The 23,214-nt window shown below is 35.5% G+C and overlaps 1 protein-coding gene across 1 annotated transcript in view; it reads right to left on the bottom strand.

Annotated features, from left to right (window-relative positions):
- The window catches only part of LOC127871783 (integrator complex subunit 7-like), a 38,528-nt gene that overhangs the window by 10,458 nt on the left and 4,856 nt on the right, over window positions 1–23,214 (bottom strand). Inside the window, exons 2-14 of the mRNA XM_052414980.1 lie at window positions 22,309–22,438; window positions 21,386–21,532; window positions 20,628–20,765; window positions 14,807–14,936; window positions 12,530–12,646; window positions 10,481–10,603; window positions 8,700–8,814; window positions 8,098–8,214; window positions 6,023–6,132; window positions 5,351–5,447; window positions 3,805–3,941; window positions 2,946–3,131; window positions 1,096–1,239 (exon numbers count right to left, since the gene is read on the bottom strand). Of these exons, the coding sequence (XP_052270940.1) occupies window positions 1,096–1,239; window positions 2,946–3,131; window positions 3,805–3,941; window positions 5,351–5,447; window positions 6,023–6,132; window positions 8,098–8,214; window positions 8,700–8,814; window positions 10,481–10,603; window positions 12,530–12,646; window positions 14,807–14,936; window positions 20,628–20,765; window positions 21,386–21,532; window positions 22,309–22,438 (1,691 nt within the window). The remainder of the gene's footprint in view (window positions 1–1,095; window positions 1,240–2,945; window positions 3,132–3,804; window positions 3,942–5,350; window positions 5,448–6,022; window positions 6,133–8,097; window positions 8,215–8,699; window positions 8,815–10,480; window positions 10,604–12,529; window positions 12,647–14,806; window positions 14,937–20,627; window positions 20,766–21,385; window positions 21,533–22,308; window positions 22,439–23,214) is intronic.

Here is a 23,214-nt window from a genome sequence, read left to right on the forward strand (position 1 = left end):
TAGGTGAGTGAGTCTTGTTCGAGTTCGCTTTAAATAGCTCTGAATTAATAAAGTTGTTTTCATAACAAATAGGAAGCGCCAAACGTCAAAGACAATTTTGACGAACTACGACACAAATACGATTGTTGTGGACATGCGATTTATTATTCAAGACATAACACATTTCACAAAACATACACCCACACACACGAAAAAAAAACAGCGTCATATTTTCAAGACATTCATAATCTCAGCAAGTCATGTCAAAACCTACACATGCGCGAAGTTCACGATTTCTTGAAAAAGTCCGAGATCACTCTCTGCTTCAGTGCACATTTCTGAAGAAGATTACAAGAAAGTGATTGTCGCAACGGCATGCATTAATTTTGTAATTAAATTGTTTATCATAAGCTTAATAACACGATCACGTCAATCACTTTTTGGTGTTACTGCACGTCTATAATAGACATGCACAGTTTGTTTTACATTATTTAATCGAACTTTAATAGCGCGGTAATGACCTTGATGGTTTGTTTAATCTGATTATCGATAATTGCGCGAGCAGAATGTGTGACACCACAGGCGCCGTGCTGACTAGGTATTGTAATTTACATGCCTCGGGCGTCTTGAGAATTTGGACCGTCCGGTGTACTCAATGTATTTTACGTTGAGAATGACAAAATTCAAGGAGATATCTGTTCGGTTTCCGGTTTTGACAGAGTTCGGTTTATTCAACATTTTTCAATAAAGAAATAGAAGGGGAAAATACCGGACTAGCCCGACCGTTCGGATTCGGGAGATTTCCGGTATTCGGAGAGTCCGGTATTGGCAGAGTCTACTGTATAAGCCGTGTCATAGGTGTTATTCCAAATGCAGCCAGTGTAGCTACAGACCAGTCTAAGCAATTGTGTAGTCTGGTGAGGAGCTATACTACCAAATGCTTAGTCACACATGGTTTGGTAGTCTTTGTTACAGACAGGGTACCTCCTGATCAGACTGCACAGTTGCACAGGCTGGTCTGGAGCTATGCTGGCCACATATGGCTTCCGCCCAATTTTCACATGACATGGCTAATATGTCATGCCAACCTTGGTGACATCAATGAAACTAACTTGCCTTAAGAGAGGTCAGACCCCTATGGTACCAGGCCAAAGCTTCTTGTATGACTCCTATAGGGGTGCCAGGTTTCTGCAGCTCACTTTCAGCCTTGCAGATATCTCGAAGTCCATTCAGCCAGAAATGGAAATGCTCTGAGGCCACCTGTGAAATAATGGAGAACATATATGGACACGGATTATTAACACATGTTTTATCATATCATCACAGCCCCATTTACAAACATACACAAGAGATGTCTGTGTCAGAAACACAATGCCCCCTTTTGCCCCGCTTTGAAATAAAATTTCAATATATCATTTGGCAGGTATAGAAATTATCTCCCTTTTAAAGCTTATTACTTCCCTTGGATTGTATTTTTTGACTTTTGACCTTGAATGATGACCTTGACCTTTCACCACTCAAAATGTGCAGCTCCATGAGATACACATGCATGCCAAAAATATCAAGTTGCCATCTTCAATATTCAAAAAGTCAGAGCTCCAGATAAGGTTTTGTGAAATTCTTAACGTTACTACCAGATTTTCAAAAATATTTCTTAACTCTCAAATTTTATTCTTAACGTTACTACTAAGTTTTGGAAAATAATTCTTATTTTTTCTAAATGACCTAAAAATAAATAATAATGGTTATTTTCATGCAAAAAATCAAAATAAACATACTAGCAACTTAATTTAAACTAGTTCAACAGTGTCTATTCAGTATTATACAATTTTATTTTTCAAATACCTTCATATGCCCAAACTGTGCTTAGATTGCATGCCTTCGATGAATTTTTACATATTTCAAAATTAAAACGCTTGGCCACGTGAATTGTCCCTTCCACTCATTCAATGTTTTTATTTTTAAGTTTGGACCCGTCGTGTCGCGTTTTTTTTAGCTTTTCCGACTGTTCCGGCAACTGAACATACAACATCGTATAAGATCTTTTCTATAATGTCTTTCTTAACATTCAACTTCGGCTCACTTTGCGTACAATTTGTTAAAAGCGTGTTTTTGCAGCTTTGCAGTATTTAAGAACGCTTTCTGGGCGCCGCCATTGTTTTTGGATAGATAAGACTGTACACGCCGCTTTTATTGGAAAAAATGCGCTTGTTAAACAAACCCGATAACAATTTTATATAAGCACCGAAAAGATCTTTAATAAGCGAAAAGAACTCAATAAAAATCGATACGAACCGATGTAAAAATAATATTAGTAACTTGATTTTGTAATTCTTAATGGTACGACAAGATTTTAAAATAAATACTAATGGACTTGAAAATAATTCATAATTACGAAAATAAGACCCTTATCTGGAGTTCTGAAAAGTTATGACCAAACTTAAACGAATGGTAAAGTTTTAGGAAAGAAAAATACAATTATATTTGACCTTTGCCTTGAAGGATGACCTTGACTTTTCACCACTCAAAATGTGCAGCTCCATGAGATACATATGCATGCTAAATATGAAGTTGCTATCTTCAATACATGTATTGCAAAAGTTATTAATTTTTTACCAAGGTTAAAGTTTTGGGACAGAATGACAGACAGACAGGCAAAAAACAATATACCCCCGATCATTAGATCTGGGGGCATACAAAAATATACTTATTTAGTGTTAATTAAAGGTAACTATATTTGCCCGACACAAAAACACAAAGCATTTGACAAGGCTCCTAGTTCAGGTTTTCAAAACCTTGCTTAATAAACAACATCCCTTTAGTCTAGTAGATGTCAAACCCTGATTTTTGTGTTGACCTGGATTAATAGCATGCATTAAATGTTTTCAAACAAGAGAAAAATCAAAATTAAAAGCTATAGTGTGGATCTTCCAAAAAGTTGCAGAGCTAATCAATTATGTCTTTACCTCAAGTGCAAGAGATGACAATATTTTGTGGGCTACTCCACTCTGCCCATATCTCATTCCAGCGCGAGACAGTTTGTACCCCAGCCAAGGGTCTGCCTCAAAGAAGCAGGCAGTGATCGTGTCCTCAATGTGCACAGGCAATGGCTTCCCTTCTGCCACTTGGAAAAGCACTGTGCAGAGGTACACCTACAACAGAAATAGACATGCAAATAAGTTAGAATTTATTCTATAGCTATGGATAGGAAGCTTAAGGTGTTTTCTTTACGTGCTTGACATGTCATCCTTGCTCTACATGCCAATTTCATTCTAAAATTACAGCCCACAGTTAGATCCAGATAATTTTATATGTTTTTGCTATTATTTTTAACAATTAAAGACATATATTTTGATTGTATCAGCAAACAAAATGTTTTAAATTGTAGGATAAATAGAATACTATGTTATTGTCCTTGTCGGATTGTGTGCTTGAATTTATCCTACACGTCTCCAAAAGGCCTAGATGGCAGCTTTGCAAGCCTCGCCATGTATATCTTTCTTCAACTTGTCAGATAAATTTAAGTACACAATGATACTAACATAGTATTATATATATTAGTGACTTTAGATGCAAAATAATAAATGTTTATTTTCTTGTATTTTTTGCATATTGGACCTTGGGTAATGTGTTCATAGTTTACAAAACTGCAGGCATTATATTCTGTGTTTTAAACAGAATGTTCATATTTACACACAATATATCCTACATTTTACAAAACATACAATTTACATGCAGATACACATTGCAGGACAACTATTAAAACTTCTGGTTTATAAAGAATTTGACCTCAATAAAGGCCTCATAACATGTTGTAGTGTGTACCTGCATCTGGTGGGTGTGTCTGTGGGAGGGGCCTTCAAGCAATGGAAGTATCTGGGGGACCACAGACTGGGGCATCATGGTCTGGTGCAGGGAACCAATGGCTGCAAGACTCTCACTAAGGATAGAGTTCACAGGCTCTGAAAGTATGCATAGTAAAGACAGATAAAAATGGGCCATGCTCTGTGAAAATGGGGTTTAATGCTAGTGTGTAAAGTGTTGTCCCTGATTAGCCTGTGCAGTCTGCATAGGCTATTGCCTAATCAGGGATGACACTTTCTGAAAAAACTTGATTTTTGCAAAGAAGCAACTTTCTTGAAACGAAAAATATCATTTGAGCGGAAAGTGTTGTTCCTGATTAGCCTGTGATGACTGCACAGGCTAATCTGGAAAGACACTTTATGCACACGCATTAAACCCCTTTTCCACAAATAAAATGTATTATGTTAAGATCATTCTTTTGACGTTTCATAAAGACATAATTAAATTAGTAAGGTAATAAATGTATAGTAGTCACTAATGAGTGTAGACAAAGAATAATTGCTAGTGTGTTTTTTTTTAAAAGGTGGTCTACAGATTGGACATTAAAATGGTACAGCCAAAGATTGTTATTTTGAAGTTGCTCAGCTCGAAGTTATGAGAACGTCAATCGTTTCCTGTATGTATGTAAAATATATGTGTTAATCTAAAAGTTAAACTTTAACTACTGGTATCTGTAATTCTGACGTAGCAGTCTGTTCTTACTAATGCCTTCACACTCATCGATTTCTGTTTCAGTTTCAATACTGATGCCACTGGCAGTATAAACAAAGTTAAGATCTCAGCGAATAACACATTCTATACATTTTAAGACCTATTTTGTTAAATCCATTGTTTAAAATATGTATTTTATTAAATATCTAATAACAAGTTTTCAGGTTATGATTTATTTTTTATGACAATTGATAAAAAGTATATTTAGACTATTCAATTAAAAAGTAAATATTTGGATTCGTCTAACTACGGATTTATCAAAGTATTTTGCAAACTATCAGCAACTTTCAGATAGCTTAATAAAGCTGTACTATGCGCACACAATGGATACCATATGAACATGAACATTTTGAATTATCCAATGTCTTTCAATACAAGAACCACAAGTTCATATCTTGAACTCTGTAAATATTAATCTGTTATACAATACAAATGAAAGCCCCAAGGGATTGATTTATCTGTCTGTTTATGCATCATGACAGCTGTCCAAGAAACAATAAACCATTACAAAGAAAAGTTCATTATTATAAGATATGTGAGCAGCGTCATGCGAAAATGGGTGTCATGCTACGATATATAAGGCCATTGTAGCTTCAGAGAAGCCTGCGCATTCCCACGGTCTGATCAGGAACTATGCTGACTGTAAGTCCTCTGAACCTTGCATGACTTTATAGAGGACATGGTAGCTCCCAAACAAAAAACACAATTATGCATGCTGGTCTGTAGCTACGCTAGTGGCATATGACATAAGACTCATTCTTGCACGAAGCAGCTCATATGACAAAGTAAACCAAACCTTGGACATCTGGTAACAAGTCAGCAATGCAAGTGGCAAAAGAATCGGCAGTCTTTGGATGGGATTTCACCATATCTACTGCACACTTCAAACAAAGCTGAAACCAAGTGAAAATCCATTACTGGTATTAATTGAATAACAAATCACTTTTATTTAAAGTTACACATGGATAATTATTATGGAATGTAAAGTTTATTTTGACATGCACCCCCTTGAATATGACCATGGGCTGAGAAATTTTAAACATAAATAAAAAGATGCATTCATTTTTCATTTATAATATTTCTTTTTGTAATTGACAGTAAGAAATACTAAGAGGAAAACTTATCTTGTAATAGTCTAGTTAAACATTATTATTTTAGCTTGATTGAATCAAAAGCCTTAGGCTTACTAAGGCACTTTATTGTACCTTTCCTTTGTAGAACCAATCCTTATGTCCCACAAGATGATCTTGAGGAGGATATCAGAGTTCCGACAAAACCTGTTAGCTCCTGATCATAAAGGTGGAAACAATACCACTTTGCCACTGTCATTTATATTTTTATAGTGGTTATAAACAAACATTTTGCTGATTTGCTCCCACATGAAAATGCTTATCCTAAGTGACAAAATTTATAATACTCCAAAGTTACATAAAATAATTTCCTCTCTTATAAGACTTCAAGCGGATACCTTGAGATTCTTGGTGTCGCTGGCCTCGGAGGCCATGATGAGAATCTGTGTCTGTATGGCAGTCACTGCTCCCTCGACGAGGTTCTGACCAGACCAGTACTCTAGGGTCTCTATGGAAACAGGATATAATGGGCAGTTTTAACAATATGTTTAAGAGCCCCGCTATGTGAAAAAGGTGCTCCATGCATGTGCGTTAAGTGTGGTCTCAGATTATTTGTGTGCAGTTGGCAAAGGCTAATCAAGGATGACACTTTCCACATAAGCTGGAATTTGGCTAAGAAGGGACTTCTTTTAATGAAATATACCATTACAGTGATAAGTTACGCCCCTGATTCTGGGACGGCTCTTTACAAACATGCATTAAGCCCTGTTTTCCCATAGCGAGGCGCTCTCCATTAACATTAAAAACTGATTGTTTCTTTCGTGACATTGATAATGTTCAGTACTTTGTTAAATACTAATAATTATCCCCACGCTTTTTGAAAGCGTGGGGATATTGTGGTTATCTCTGCTGTCCATCTGTCCGTCTGTTCCTCCTGGCAACTATCTCCTCCTACACTATTAGAACTAGAACCTTGAAACTTACACACATGGTAGCTATGAGCATATGTGCGACCCTGCACTATTTGGAATTTTGATCTGACCCCTGGGTCAAAAGTTATGGGGGTTGGGGTGGGGCCGGGTCAGAGATTTTCACTCATTTCTTTAGGTTATTTTACATTAACTTCTTTATTTCTACACTGATTTACTTCAAATTGATACTGAACCTCTCTTATGACAATACAGTCAATCTCAACTATGCATGGCCCCATTACCAACCCTGGGGCGCCCCGCCCACATAGACCACACCCACCCAAAATTGCCTTTTACTATAATTTCTTCATTTCTACACCAATTCACTTCAAATTGATACTGAACCTCTCTTATGAGAATACGGTTAATCTCAACTATGCATGGCCCCATTACCAACCCTGAGGCGCCCCCGCCCACAAGACCACACCTACCCAAAATTGCCTTTTACTATAATTTCTTCATTTCTACACGGATTCACTTAAAATTGATACTGAACCTCTCTTATGACAATACGGTCAATCTCAACTATGCATGGCCCAATTACCAATCTTGGGGCGCCCCGCCCACATAGACCACACCCACTGAAAAATTGCCTTTTATTATAATTTCTTCATTTCTACACTAATTCACTTCAAATTGATACTGAACCTCTTTTATGACAATACGGTCAATCTCAACTATGAATGGCCCCTTTACCAACCCTGGGGCGCCCCGCCCACATAGGCCACACCCACCCAAAATTGCCTTTTACTATAACTTCTTCATTTCTACAACGATTCACTTCTAATTGATACTGAACTACTCTTTTGACAATACGGTAAATCTCAACTATAAATGGCCCCATTACCAACCCTGGGGCGCCCTGACCACATAGATCACACCCACCCAAAATTGCCTTTTACTATAACTTCTTCATTTCTCCACCAATTCACTTCTAATTGATATTGAACTTCTCTTATGACAATATGGTCAATCTCAACTATGCATAGCCCCATTACCAACCCTGGGGCGCCCCTGGGTCAAACATGCAGCGTGGGGATATGCGTCGGCCTCTCACGCGCCATTTCTAGTTAAAGCTTTCATTTGTATGGTCTATCTAGACCTTACGCCTTCAAATTTGTACTTTAACAGAGGCTTTATTGAGACTTTAACTTATTTCAAGTTAATAGAACACATATCTTTTAACTCAGAATTTTGGTTGTTTTATATTTTACTTGGATTTAATGTTTCAGACTCTGAAAAATACCATAAATATTATAAACAAAAGGCAGAACAGCATACTGAAAACTAGTTTTTTGTTTACTTCAGTAGATAATCAATTGTTTCATCCAGTTATTGTGGTAGAAAAATATATTTATTCACTGATAACTTGTGAATTAAAATCGATAATGTACCAAAACCTACACATATTGTCCATGTAAGCCTTTCTTGAGAGAATGTTTAGCATAAATAATATGTAATTTATTATAAAACAACACTAACCGTCTGTTCTCAAAACTCACTTGATTTGCAGTAGGCAATGACTATGTGTGTGTAGAACTCAATCACTCTCGCAGCCAGAGCGTAACTGGGTGAAGCGTAACAATGGTTGCAAACTGACAGAAACACGTCGTGGAAATCTGAAATTGCATGCAGTGGATTGATGGAAAATTCCTTTCTAATTTGCTTTAAGCAATTCCACCTGTGTGCAAGGTGGGATGAAAAACTAAGCTTGCATGTTGCACAATCTCCATTTGGAAGTTCTTCATCTTAAGAAAGGGTTACAATTTTTGTGTTTCTTCACCTATCTGGTCCATCAAGGAAATAATTACACATTTAATGGTAAAACACAAATTTGAAAGTTTGGTCAAGAAAAAGTGAAGTCACCATTGCGACCATCTTGAGAATTGCAGACAACAGACTGATTATTCACAACGCAGGAAAGGTCCCCTATACCAATAGCTTACCAAAATCAAATACTTGTAAAAAGAAATAGTAAACAACGTACATTCATTTCTTTAAAATTTGATTTCTAACCTCACATCCAGCAACTTTGAAATTATTGCAGTTAAATTGTTATAATAGCATTCACATAATGCTAAGTTTAGAGCTAGCTCCCACCTACCCGACTTAGTGAAGATCAGGTTGAAGGTGACAGACTTGGACAGCTGGGCAAGGATATTCATGCTGAGCAGCTTGGATGAGTGGCTGTCCCTCTTAAGGAAGTACTCACAGAGGCGCTGTCAAGTATTCAGTATACAATACTATATGGATTGTTCTGTTGAAAACTTAACCCTTTGCATGCTGGGAAATTTGTCGTCTGCTAAAATGTCGTCTGCTGAATTTCTCAAATTAGCATTTTCTTCGATTTTTTTTGCAAAGAATACTGTCTGAATAGCAAACAGTTTGGATCCAAACTGTTTGCAAAGGCCTTCAAAATTCGGTTCCAGCACTGAAAGAGTTAAACAATACTCAGTAAGCAGGGATCATATTTTTTTCGGTTTTGTCGGTCCTAGACCGATTGGGGTCATGAAAGACCGATTGAAAATCCCAAACAGTCGGTCCGATTATGTTTGCTATTAAAATTCCCATGTCATGAAATCGATTACACAGTGTACATGCTAACACACCCTAATGACATTCTTATCTCGATTAGGTGTGATAAACCATTCGCTATAGTCTATTGCACGTCAGACCAAGAATAAAAAACTTGTGAACAGCGGATTAAAGACGCATCCGAAAAGACGAGTCTGATTGCACGTGCTGTAACTAAACAAAACATGCCGATACATTTTCTACCAGCGTAATAATCCGGTAATATAATTATGAATGAAAGTCGCGGATCTGATCGACAGAACAGCCGAAAGTTATTTTGATGGGCGGAACTTCACATAAAATAGAACACAAGAAAAATAATATACATTGAATAAATCTTTAGTAAAACCGTGTAAGAATCGAAAAAATTCGTGTACTTTATACTTTGTCGTTGAATAACTCACAACCCCAAAATTAGATGCATGGTTTCAAATGCTTCGCTCTCGTGATTAAATCCCTAAGCATCTAAACTATCAGCCGTGCCGTGGGTTATTGACAACAAATTATTTATTAAATATTTAGTTGTTGTTGTCAGTAGCCAACCTACGCACAGACATTTGCTTGGTTCAGTGCATGTTTGTAAGCTATTATCGAGTCGGCAACAATTTAAAACATCGGTATAGACTTACACAGATTAATAATATTGACAACGATGAAAAAAGTCTGATAAAACAGCACACGAAACAACAATGAAATACCAAATGATAAAACCAGTTGAGAAAACTCGTTCCGTTAAAAAAAAATGCCTAAGGGAATTTTGCTTGTACATGTATTATACCACCTTCATGAATGGCAAAATCAATGGTATATATATATTTTAACATAATTTGTCATGATTTCGGATATACATTTTCGGATACTTTTCCCCATTTACATCCGGACCGATTGATGTTGCGGGAAAATATGATCCCTGTCAGTAAGCATGAGCAACTCAATATTCCCACTTAACTTTCTTAAGTATCTTCTTTTATATGAGCCTTGTTCTTGGAAAACTGGGCTTATTGCATGTGTGTTAATTCATGTCCCAGATTAGCCTGTGCAGTCAGCACTGGCTTATTGGGGACAATACTTTCTGCCTTAACTATATTTGCATTCAGAAGAGACTGCCTTTTAAACAATAAATTCCAGAAATGCAGAAATAGTTCTCCCTTAGACATTAATTCTTGTACATATTTGGGTGTTCTTCACCCACCAATTCAAATGTTCTGCATAAGTCTTATGTCCAAAGAATTAGCAATGCCAGACTTAAGTAGGGCAACCAGTCTTGAAATGTCGGTGTGTAAAATCCCTTGATTCGCATTTTATACTGACCATGATATGATTATACGTCCACAGGTGAGGGGTCTTCAATGCAAGCGTGTGCAGTTCCTGCAGACACACGATGCCTACATGACTGCGAGGGTCGGTGCAAACGTGTTCCAATAGCAGATCTATCTGTAAGGCCATGAACAATTTAAATAACAAAACAAGGTTTAAAGAAACTACATTTTTCAGACCCCACATCTATCATAAGATAAATTAAGCACTTGTTTTTCATTTCCTATGTACTAGTATCTTTCATTTAACAATTTATTCCAGCAACAGTATCTTTTACTTCCCTTTTATTTGAGGAACAATATCTATCACTTGCCAAAGTATTTAAGGAATGATATCTTTCACTTGCCTATTTATTATAGGAACGCAATCTTTCACTTGCCAATGTATTTAAGGAACTATATCTTTCACTTGCCTTTTAATTTCAGGAACATATTGGACATTGATGTGTATTCATTGTGAAATACAAATTCAGTCAAAAATCGAAATGTAAACAATTGATTATTAGCTCAGTTGAATTATCCGAAGGGATATTAAAAAATTATAACTCTCTGATTATACTCCTTTAATTGACGTTTCGGCATAATGCCTTTATCAAAACATTGGAAATTATATGTTAACTACATTTTTACGTCTTTTGACTGCACAATTTAAATAACAAAGAAAAATGTTTTTAAACGTCAAATGACGTTGTACATGATGACGTCATAAATGGCGTTATATAAAATGGTGCCAAAAAAATGTAAAAATTCGCCAAAAATGAAATGACGTTAAACACTTACATATTGTATCTTAATCCTATGTTAAATGTGTGCTTTATATATTTAATAAATTGATATTTTACAATAAAATAATCATCATCATATGTAATTATAATCTACCTTAACTTATTATCATAAATTAAATAGGGTAAACTTATTTAATGACTCATATTATTTCAATCCATATCTATGTATAATATTCTAATGATATTTGATTAAATAATCATATATACTTGCTATTCTATATATCATATACACATTATGGACAAGATAAATTGCATAAAGTACTATTATTTTTACATTCATTTATGTTGATGATTAATATAAAATGTTTTTCACATATATTTTTCACAAGATAGTTTCCCGTAGCAGGACATCAAGTTGATTTTTTGTATTTAGTCCATTTGGTGATTGCGTTTGAAACTTCTTTATAAATTCCAATTCTTTAATAAGTCTGTAATAATGGGAACTGTCTCTTATTTGTGTTAACACTGATACACCCATATCCTGCACTCTGTGTATATGATATATAGAATAGCAAGTATATATGATTATTTAATCAAATATCATTAGAATATTATACATAGATATGGATTGAAATAATATGAGTCATTAAATAAGTTTACCCTATTTAATTTATGATAATAAGTTAAGGTAGATTATAATTACATATGATGATGATTATTTTATTGTAAAATATCAATTTATTAAATATATAAAGCACACATTTAACATAGGATTAAGATACAATATGTAAGTGTTTAACGTCATTTCATTTTTGGCGAATTTTTACATTTTTTTGGCGCCATTTTATATAACGCCATTTATGACGTCATCATGTACAACGTCATTTGACGTTTAAAAACATTTTTCTTTGTTATTTAAATTGTGCAGTCAAAAGACGTAAAAATGTAGTTAACATATAATTTCCAATGTTTTGATAAAAACATTATGCCGAAACGTCAATTAAAGGAGTATAATCAGACAATTGATTATTGTTATCACTTTCACTGGGTCTGTTAGTATTTTAAACAGGTAAAGATTGCAATGTGTTTATCATTATAATTGGAGTAATTTAGACATATAACTATCAAAATATAAATAAATCGAATGCATCCAAAATTTGTCATAAAATGATCTTAGATAAGATAGGGCCCAGTACCTGTGCTGGTATATCAATGAGGGAGAGAGCGGGCCCAGTACCTGTGCTGGCATATCAATGAGGGAGAGAGCGGGACCAGTACCTGTGCTGGTATATCAATGAGGGAGAGAGCGGGCCCAGTACCTGTGCTGGTATATCAATGAGGGAGAGAGAGGCCAGGTGGGACATCACACTCAGTGTCTGAACCTTGAACTTCTCTGCCGGGTAGCTGTCAAGTAACTTCAGGCACACGTTGCGAGCCTGAAATGGGTGTGCACGATGTCAGCATGCACTTAGTAACTGGGATTTGACAGCATTGCAAGCATTACAGGAGTCGTCTACCAGTGGAAAACCTTAGCAATTAAAGATTTGCATATTCTTCAAATTGCAATTGTTTTTTAATATTAATGTCCACTTGTCACAATCACATTCAATCATAGCCATTTTCTGTTATAAGTTATTCAACAAGAGATGTTTTTGAAACAAAATCTCCCATACTGCACTTTGAAGCTGCACAGCAGCTTTTTCAGATAAAATTGTTTAGTCCAAGGCCCTTAACTTTGTCAAAAAATCAAAAGAACAGATCGAAACTCCAACTTGATCTATGAGTCATGTAGATGGACTTACCTAGGATAAGTAAGGTCAATATATGCCAGCGTTTAGATTTTCCCCCCAGAAAACTGTTATTCTAGAGGATATTTTTAAGTCACTTTACTTTAGCCAAACAAAATCAATTGAACATGAAACTTGAACTTGATCTGTAAGTCATGATAGTAGACTCAAACACCAAACTCAGGTCAATATCTTAAAACGTTTAAGAAGAAAGTCTGGTAAACTGTTATTCTGGAGATAGTGTCTACGTCCTAGGCCTGTGATTTTGCCAACAATCAATTGAACATAACAAAACTCGAACTTGATCAGTGTTGACTCACATCCCAAAAATATGGTAATATCTGAAAGGGTTTAGAAAAAAACCTAGACACATAATGCCGAACAGACAGACAGACAGATGGACAGACAGACTGATGGACAGTGCGACTGCTATATGCTCTCCTACAAGATGAAAAAAATTGACCAAACATTTGACCTTTGGTGAAAGTTACAAATTAAACTGGCATTGCACTCTATGTGTAAAATGACTTCAATGATAATGTTTTTTAGCTTTTTCGGCGTAAGCTGTATTAAGCCAGCTTTTCACCCTGAATGGACCTTTGCAAGTGTCCAATAATATTCAAATAAAATTTCCCGCGGCTAGGTACGAATGAATACACTTCATTTATTCCATTGGCTGATTTGAGTATAACACCAGAACATTGGAAACATATCCGCGTCTTTGTAACACTGTTTTACTGCATGAAACAATTTTATCTCTAAGGAAAAGGCTCAATAGATAGAACAGTTTTACAATCAATTTTCGACATAAATACAGTTTGTGCGTTCACTTTTTATTTTCAGAGAATTACCAGCGCAAAAGCGTTTATACTGAAAGCTATATTCTCATATTTAGTACTTACTTGCATTGCATTTCAACCCACGAGGGTCAGTGTGTGAAAGTCAGAGTTTATATACAGTTCATCACCGGAGTTCGCAGAAGGGGTTGCGATCATTTCATTGAAGGAAAAAATTGGAATCTATGCTATTTTTGTCTGATGGAGTAAATAGTTCGTTTAGTTGCTTTGTCGATATATCAATATTTTAGGCACAGCTGTTGCCTTGGTCGTGTACAGTTGGCGTAAACAAGCCGTCGTTTCAGCAGCAGAATTGTTACCTAACTTTAATGCATCGCATTCCAATCCACAAGGTATCAAGGTCAGTTTGCGGTCAGTTGCAGAAATCTTTATATAAACGCCGTCTCATAAACTTTGTGCACTTGAAGTCTGTTTTGATCAGAAAGATACTAAATAAAGATATTCGGCGATATTATTGTGGTATGTCAATCATCGATTTTTAATATGTTTTCAACATTTGCATGATAAGGACCAATTTTGATAAAATTTATTAGAAATATTTATCCATTTAGACCAGTTTATTAAGCATGAGCACAATAATTCACTATACTATAATTATGCAATTAAATAAGATTCGAGTATTGCCGGCTGACCTATATGCACTCGTTTATTTTCATGTTTCTTGTGTTTTTCTATTCTGTAAATATAGATATCTGAGTAATAATATCACTTAAAGCAAAATAAGCCACGAAATCTGGCGCAACACCCCGTAATTGATTTGCTTGTGATGTAGCTAAGAACTGCGCAGAAAAAAGGCATCCGCTACTTTTTATCTCATAGAGATAACTTTTGATCGTTCATAAACATCGACCACAATCAACGCCGTATATCTTTATTAAAGATATTTCTTGTTAAATTATTGTATGATTCATATTTCCACGGATATATGAACTTTGCCCATACAACCACCCACCTTCGTTGCCATGGAAACATCATGGTGCATGAACTGTAGGACGGGAATAAGGGACAGCTTCAGATCCACAGGCGTCGCCACGCTATGGATCATCTCCGATATCTTGTCACAGATGTTCGCCGCAAACACCCTGAATTGTTAAAATGTACACTGGTGTAAACAAGAATATCAGTGAAACTGATGGATGCTCCCAGATGATGTTCTTTGTCAATCTATGTGTTAATAAACACCTAAAAACAAGAGGGCCATGGTGGCCCTGTATCGCTCCACTGTTTTTATGCGTAAAAAGCGTGCAATACGCATGGGTTGATATGTACTCAAGCATGTGACTTTCTCTTTCTATCCCTCGTCCCACTGGGCGCTTAAAGTTGGGAGGGTTAGCATTTTTTATATATGGAAAACGTTACTACGGTGTTAACTAAACAGACTAAAAAGTCCGGGAATTGTCGCACAGATCCTTTGCTTATAACATAGGTACATTTATCTCTCCAAAAGATATTGTCGTTTTTTCTATTTCACATATTTTTAGATGCTGAAGATCAAATCTATGCATGTTCTACAAGATTAATCCTTCATTCAATCATGAATCTTTCCAAAATTCCAAAAAGTGTTTGTAGGTTTCAAAGTTTCTGTTACTTATATAGTTCATGACATATGCAAAATACCTAATGACGTAGATCATCTGAACTTTACTTCATTCTTCAGGCATTAGTGAGTGTAGCAGGATTGTTAACATGGTGAAGAAATAGTTTATTGTACAAAGAAGATATTTGCCTGAGGAAACATAAAGTTACAAGTTTTTCAGGTTCATGAGGTGCCGAAAGGCAATAGGAATGATAACTTTGTGGAGGTTGTTTGTTAAACAAAGTTAATGTTTACGAGACAAAAAAATTGAATTATAATTCATCAAGATGTTGCGATCATGGCAACGCTACTTGCATATGGCGTGAGGTTTAAAGAGATATCATGACAAACAATTAGCTTGACCTAACTTTCCTTTACTTTTTCCATCTGACATTAGACCTGTCATGTTTGTTTTTAAAATAAATACTAGGATTGCCATATATTGAAATAAGGTATCTGACCTATTCTCTGATAGGTTGCTAGTAATAGACTTAGTGGCAGTCATGTTATAAACAAGGGGATTGTTCACGGCATTGGTAGAATATACTTTTAATAGATACATCTTGTTTAAGTTGGATTCTCCTTACTTTTTTGCTACTGAATATTAAAATCACTTAATTACATTGTAACAATTTGTTGTCAAGTTTATCTTGAACAAATATTTTTTGCAATCTGTTTATAAATCATAAAATGATGTCATTCAATTTTTTTTTTGATAAATAGGGCCTATAATAAAACAAGAATTTGGAAAATGTTAATATAAAAGAATAATACTAACCATTTGGTGAAAACAAACAAAACAATACATTTTTTTATATAAAATGTTATATACAAACAAGGTTAATGGACTAAATATAAACAACCACACTTGAGTGTTCTTCTTGTGTTAATGATGTATTAAACTGAGTTAAATTAATATATATAATTTGTTTACCTTTCAATATCTTGCATTTCACATCTTCAGTTCAATGCTATTTCAATTAACTAAACAGTGTGACAAACATAATAAAGCAGAATATGCATACAAATCTGATTATACACAGATCCACTAACATATAAATCGAATCATGTTTGTCTATTTCCATTTTCGAAAGATCCTCTTCTAAATTGTTTTACTTCGCGAGTGGACTGAACTCCCAATTTGCAAACAGAAACACTGGTTTTTGTGAAACAAATTCACTGTGCACATTTCTAAACATAATATGTGTTTCTTGTATCTAAAACGTAGTCTTTTTCGTTGACAAACACATTTCATTTTTCCTATGTAACTATTTGATGTCAGTCGCTAATTTGATTGATATTTGTCATTTCAATAATCTTAATTTTCGCTTCACAACGGCGCCATTTGGATACGAAATACCAAACACATTTTATAAAACCGATTTTAATTGGAAGATTGGAAAACGACAGCCAATTATATCACTCGTTTTAACAAGAGGGCCATGATGGCCCTGTATCGCTCCACTGCTGAAAAAAGGCTGAAACAAATATTCTCTGCATGTGCAAATACTTAAATATAGGCCCTATTTAAGCACATGTACACTTTTGTGACCCCCTGGGCTTGGTCAAATTTAACCCCAGGGGCATTATTTGAGCAAACTTTGTAGAGGACTACTATATCTCACTACATGTACATACAAAATATGGTAGCCCTAGGTCCTAGAGTTAAGGACAAGAATATTTTTAAAGTTTTCACAAAATAAGCAAGATATAAGCGTATATAATGTTCAATTTTGTGACCCGCGGGTCAGGGTCAAATTTGACCCAAACGGCATAATTTAAACAAACTTGTTAGAGGACTATAAGATGTTACTGCATACCAAATTTGGAAACCATAGTTGGAATTGTTTTCGACAGATTTTAAAGATTTCACAAAATAGGTAATTATTCAATTTTGTGACCCCCCAGGGCAGGGTCAAAGTTGACCCCAGAGGCATTATTTGAACAAATTTGGTAGAGGTTTATTTGATGTCACTACATACCAAATTTGGTAGTCCTAGGCCCAACAGTTATGGATAAAAATATTTTTAAAGTCTTACAAAATAGCCACACTGTTGAAGGCACAGACCCGGGAAGGGTCAAATTTGACCCAAGGGGCATAATTTGAACAAACTTGGTAGAGAACTATTAGATGTCACTACATACCAAATTTGGTAGCCCTATGCCTTATGGTTAAGGACACGAAGATTTTGAAAGTTTTCACAAAATAGGCACTATATAAGCATATAATCATTCATGTAGCCCCCAAGGCAGGGTAAAATTTGACTCCTGGGGCATAATTTGAACAAACTAAGTGGAGGACTATACAATGATGTCACTACATACCAAATTGTGTAGCCCTAGGCCTAATGGTTATGGACAAGATTTTTTTTTAAGTTTTCACAAAATAGGCATTATATAAGCATATGTTCAATTTTGTGACCCCCGGGGCAAAGTCAAATTTGACCCCAGGGATAACATTTGAACAAATTTGGTAGAGGACTATAAGATGTCACTACATACCAAATTTGATAGCCCTTGGCAGGATGGTAATGGACAAGAAGATTTTTGAAGTTTTCAAAAAATAGGCCTAATGTAAGCATATGTTCAATTTTGTGATACCCCGGGGCAGGGTCAAATTTGACCCCAGGGGCATAATTTGAAAAAACTTGGTAGAGAACTATAAGATTTCACTACATACCAAATTTGGTAGCCCTAGGCCCAATGTTTATGGACAAGAAACTTTTTAAAGTTTTCACAAAATAGGCCTTATATAATAGTATGTTCAATTTTGTGACCCCCATGGCAGGGTCAAATTTACCCCAGGGGCATAATTTGAACAAACTTAATAGAGGACTATAAGATGTCACTACATACCAAATTTGGTAGCCCTAGACCCAATGGTTATGGATGAGAAGATTTAAAGTTTTCACAAAATAAGCCCTTTATAAGCATTCAATTTTGTGATCCCCGGGGCAATTTTAAATTTGACCCCAGGGGCATAATTTGAACAAACTAAGAAGAGAACTATTACATGTCACTACATACCACATTTGGTAGCCCTATGCCATACAGTTATGGACAAGAAGCTTTTTAAAGTTTTCACACAATAGGCCTTATATAAGCATATGTTCAATTTTGTGACCCTCGGGCAGGGTCAAACTTGGCCCCATAGCATAATTTGAACAAACTTGGTAGAGGACTATAAGATGTCACTACATACCAAATTTGGCAGCCCTAGGCCCAATGTTTATATACAAGAAGTTTTTAAAAAATTAGACCTTTATAAGCAAATTTTCAATTTTGTGACCCCCGGGACACAGGACCATGACATAAGCCCCGTTGGCCTCTGGCCAGTGGAGCTAAAAATGCTTAGGCAGAATCTACCAGTGTAAAATGCAGAGAGATTTCGCGGGCTGCGGATATAATAAGCATATGTTCATATGGACAAGAAGATTTTTAAAGTTTGCACAAAATAGGCTTTATATAAGCATTTGTTCAATTTTGTGACCCCGGGGCAGGGTCAAATTTGACCCCAGGGGCATAATTTGAAGAAATTTGGTAAAGCACTATTAGATGTCTCTACATACCCAATTTGATTACCCTTGGCCCAGTGGTTATGAACAGAAAGATTTTGAAAGTTTTCACAAAATAGGCCTTATATAAGCAAATTTTCAATTTTGTGACCCCCGGGGCGGGTTCAAATTTAACCCCAGGGGCATAATTTGAACAAATTTGAAAGAGGTTCACCCAAGGAACATTCCTGAGAAATTTCATCAGAATTGGCCCAGTACTTTAGGAGAAAAAGATGTTTAAAGAAAAAGTTAACGCAAGGACGGACGCACGCACGAGGGACACAGGACCATGACATAAGCCCCGCTGGCCTCTGGCCAGTGGAGCTAAAAATCTATTATTAGCCTCGGTGACCTTGATCTGGACCTCAAACCTCATCAAAAGGTAGAGGTCCATGAAAGGTACCTAAAAGCCAAATATGTAAGAGAACGGTAAAATATTGAAGGCGCTATGAGAAACTTTAACAAAATTGTGATGGAAAAATCTATAATTAGCCTTGGTGACCTTGACCTTGACCCCAGTGACCTCAAGCCTCATCAAAAGGTAGAGGTCCATGAAAGGTACCTACCGGTACATGCCAAATATGTAAGAGAACAGAAAAATATTGAAGGTGCTATGAGAAACTGTAACAAAATTGTGACGGAAAAATAAATTATTTGCCTCGGTGACCTTGACCTGGACCCCAGTGACCTCAATTTCAAACCTCATCAAAAGGTAGAGGTCCATGAAAGGTACCTACATGCCAAATATGTAAGAGAACGGTAAAATATTGAAGGCGCTATGAGAAACTGTAACAAAATTGTTACGGAAATATATATTATTAGCCTTGGTGACCTTGACCTTAACCCAAGTGACCTCAAACCTCATCAAAAGGTTGAGGTTCATGCAAGGTACCAACATGCCAAATATGTAAGAGATCGGTAAAATATTGAAGGAGCTATGAGAAACTGTGACAAAAGTGTGACGGAAGGAAGGAAGGAAGGAAGTACGGAAGTAAGGAACTTCAAACTGGCAACTATATGCTCCCTGAAAATTTTCCGGGAGCATAAAAATATCAATTTATCAAGCAAGGCAGTATTTATACAGATGGCTGCTTACAAAATAACAACACTGTTGAAGGCACAGAAATATTAACCAGACATTTTTGTCAAACTTATGATATTTTTGCTTTCACATTGTTAATTACATTTTGTTAATTAGTCAACTGTAATATTATGGACCATAAAAAAACTAAACCTTAAATAAATCTTTACAACAGTGCGTTCATTTATAAATTCATTTTTAATTCAAGCATAATAAATTAAAAGGCGTAATCCACTACAGAATAGTTATATACAAGCATATAATGACAATAACACTACCTGTATAAGGTACATTTTGTAGTCAAAAATATTTTATTGTTAAATAAGTTTTTCCTATAATAATTTTAATATGGACAAAAAGGTACTGTTAAGCTTTTAAAAACACAACTCAAAGACCTGGTTATACATTCATGCACAAATGCATCATTTTCAAAGCACCTCAAGAAAGTAAAACACCAAAATTGTTCACCTAAACCCTTCATCTTTAAATTAGCAAAGTTAAGGACAATTGTAAGGGTTAAAATCAGCATAATCTGGAAGAAATGACAGCCCTTGTGTACTACCTTGATTGTTCAGAGAATTTTTGTGCTGCATATATGGCAGCCTGAACCTCGACAGCATCATGGGAGTCCAGACTGACAGTGATGCTGTGATGGATGTTCTTGCGCTCTGATATGATCAAGGAAATGTTGGCCAATACCCTGAAATCATCATGTAAACAGACACACTACCATATAATCAGGGAAAAATAAACATTGACGTGAAGCAATCATCCAATCAAAGAAATGATGCCTAATACCCTAAAACAGACATGTATGGTGTGTTCTTGTGAGAGACATACTCATTCGTGTGCTGTGATCTTTTTCAATATTTTCAATAAACCTGAAATATTCAGGACATCTTTACATTTTTGTAACTATTTTTATGAATTTTAATCAGGAGTAAATTTTAATATTCATAAATTAAGATATGTAATAGGTATATCATACATTTTGTCAATATAATTTTTATGAATCAAAATTGATGATTATGTGGTACGTATACACTATCTCATGTTGTCATTTTTGTTTAAATTTTAAATTTATAACTGCTATTGATAATTCTACAGTTTTTGGCAGCCACGGCATTATCAACAATTCAAACCCAAAAATCGAAAAAAAATAAAAAATCTTTGTTGGAAACATTTAGAAAATCTTTCAGAAAACATCCAATAAGACCCAAGCACTGGTTTTTCCAAAGAAATGGATCAGATATTATGTCCATAAGGCTTTCAATGCAATTCAGCAACAATAACTCTATCAAGTCTATACTGAACAGCTACCTGAGAGTTACGGCCCTTGCCACAGGGTCATTGCTGTGATAAACGGAGAATATCCTCCTCATGAACTCGTCCACATTGAGTATCTTGTCGAGGTGTTTCTCACTTTCATGTGTCACACGAAGAATGCACCAACGGATAAAGTTGTTACTGAAAAAATAATCAATTCAGTCCATACTACAGAGAAGATGAATCAGTCACATTGATGGACCTAGCAACGTTTTCTACCAGACGGGGAGTGATGGCCATATTATTAAGGAATTTGATACTTTGAATGATTCTTGGTCTCAGAAAAATAAGACAATTCAGATTTTGAATCACTATTTTGCATATTTTTCTTATTCTTCTTTATCAGGCATCTTTAAAAGCACAGAAAATGATACTCTTAAAAGTTATATCACTCACTTATTTATTAACATTTTTTTCTAGAGCAAGAGATGTGTTTGTCAGAAACACAATGCACCCTAATGCGCCGCTTTTTTTGTTGACCTTTGACCTTGAAGGATGACCTTGACCTTTCACCACTCAAAATGTGCAGCTCCATGAGATACACATGCATGTCAAATATCAAGTTGCTATGTTCAATATATCAAAAGTTACTGCAAAACTTTACTGTAAGGTTAAAGTTTTGGGACAGAATGACAGACATCCAGAACGAAAGAAAGACAGACAGGCCAAAAACAATATACCCCCGATCTATCGATCCGGGGGCATAAAAAGCACCATTTACAAAATATCAAGCATCAGAAACAAAACCTCAAAAATAATTGCTACAAAGAATTCTTTGAATTTTAAAACTTCATATTTTCAAGAGGTCATATTGAATCTTGGTTTTTAAATCCCAGTGGCAATCAAAGTAATATTACAAAGTACAATCCTACTTAAACTGGCGTCAACAAAACTTTAACTGCACAACAGAAACCTACCCTGCTCTGAAAACATCTGCTAGTCTGAGAAATGCAGAGTTGATAAGGATGGGAAATGGGTATTTCTCAAACAGTCCTGGAAATCGAACCACTGCTTCACACTGAACTCCAACCTTCATTGACCTCAATCCTGCATCATAAGGGTAATAATTTTTAAGTAAACACAGTTTTCAATAAAATGTACAGATTTTCTTTCTAACAAGATAAACTTCTAGTCGCCATGGCGTAATGGCTAGGTGTCCGTCTAGCGATCGGGAGGTCACAGGTTCAATGGCCAATCGGGGTGCGTTCTCTAGATTTTCCCCAAAGACACCAAGCACTGGTTTTAGGCCCAGGAAACAGACTAGAGTGCGTTTCTATAAGCCTGAGGCTTTCGATGAAATCCAGCTAAAATAAATAGGTTTAAACTAAAGATAAAGTTAATTATAAAGCATTTGATTGAATTCCATACAAAGGCTTCATTTAAACTAATATAAAGCCCACATTTAGAATTTCCGCAGGTTGATGCAGTGCAAACTTCCTATATTTTTTTAGAAGTAGGCTTCATACATGTACTTCATTAATACTTCATGGATGAGGCAATTAATGTCAATATTATCTGTGTTGCATGCTTTTCAGCAGAAAAATAATTTGCACAAAATCAATGGGCTTTCAATACTAAGTAGTGCAAGGGAAACAGATAATTTGTTTATTTGAGAGAGAACACCTATATTATTTCTACACATGCACAATTTGGTTAACAGTATTGATATTTTTCGTATGAAAAGAACATTATTAAAGAGTTTTAATAATAAAATAAAACAAGAAATGTGTTTGTCGGAAACACTATGTCCCCTTCTGCGCCGCTTTGAATTTTTTAATAAAATATTACCTTTGACCTTGAAGGATGACCTTGACCTTTCAACA

Source organism: Dreissena polymorpha, chromosome 3 (genome assembly GCF_020536995.1).
Source record: "Dreissena polymorpha isolate Duluth1 chromosome 3, UMN_Dpol_1.0, whole genome shotgun sequence".
Lineage (NCBI taxonomy): Eukaryota > Metazoa > Mollusca > Bivalvia > Myida > Dreissenidae > Dreissena > Dreissena polymorpha.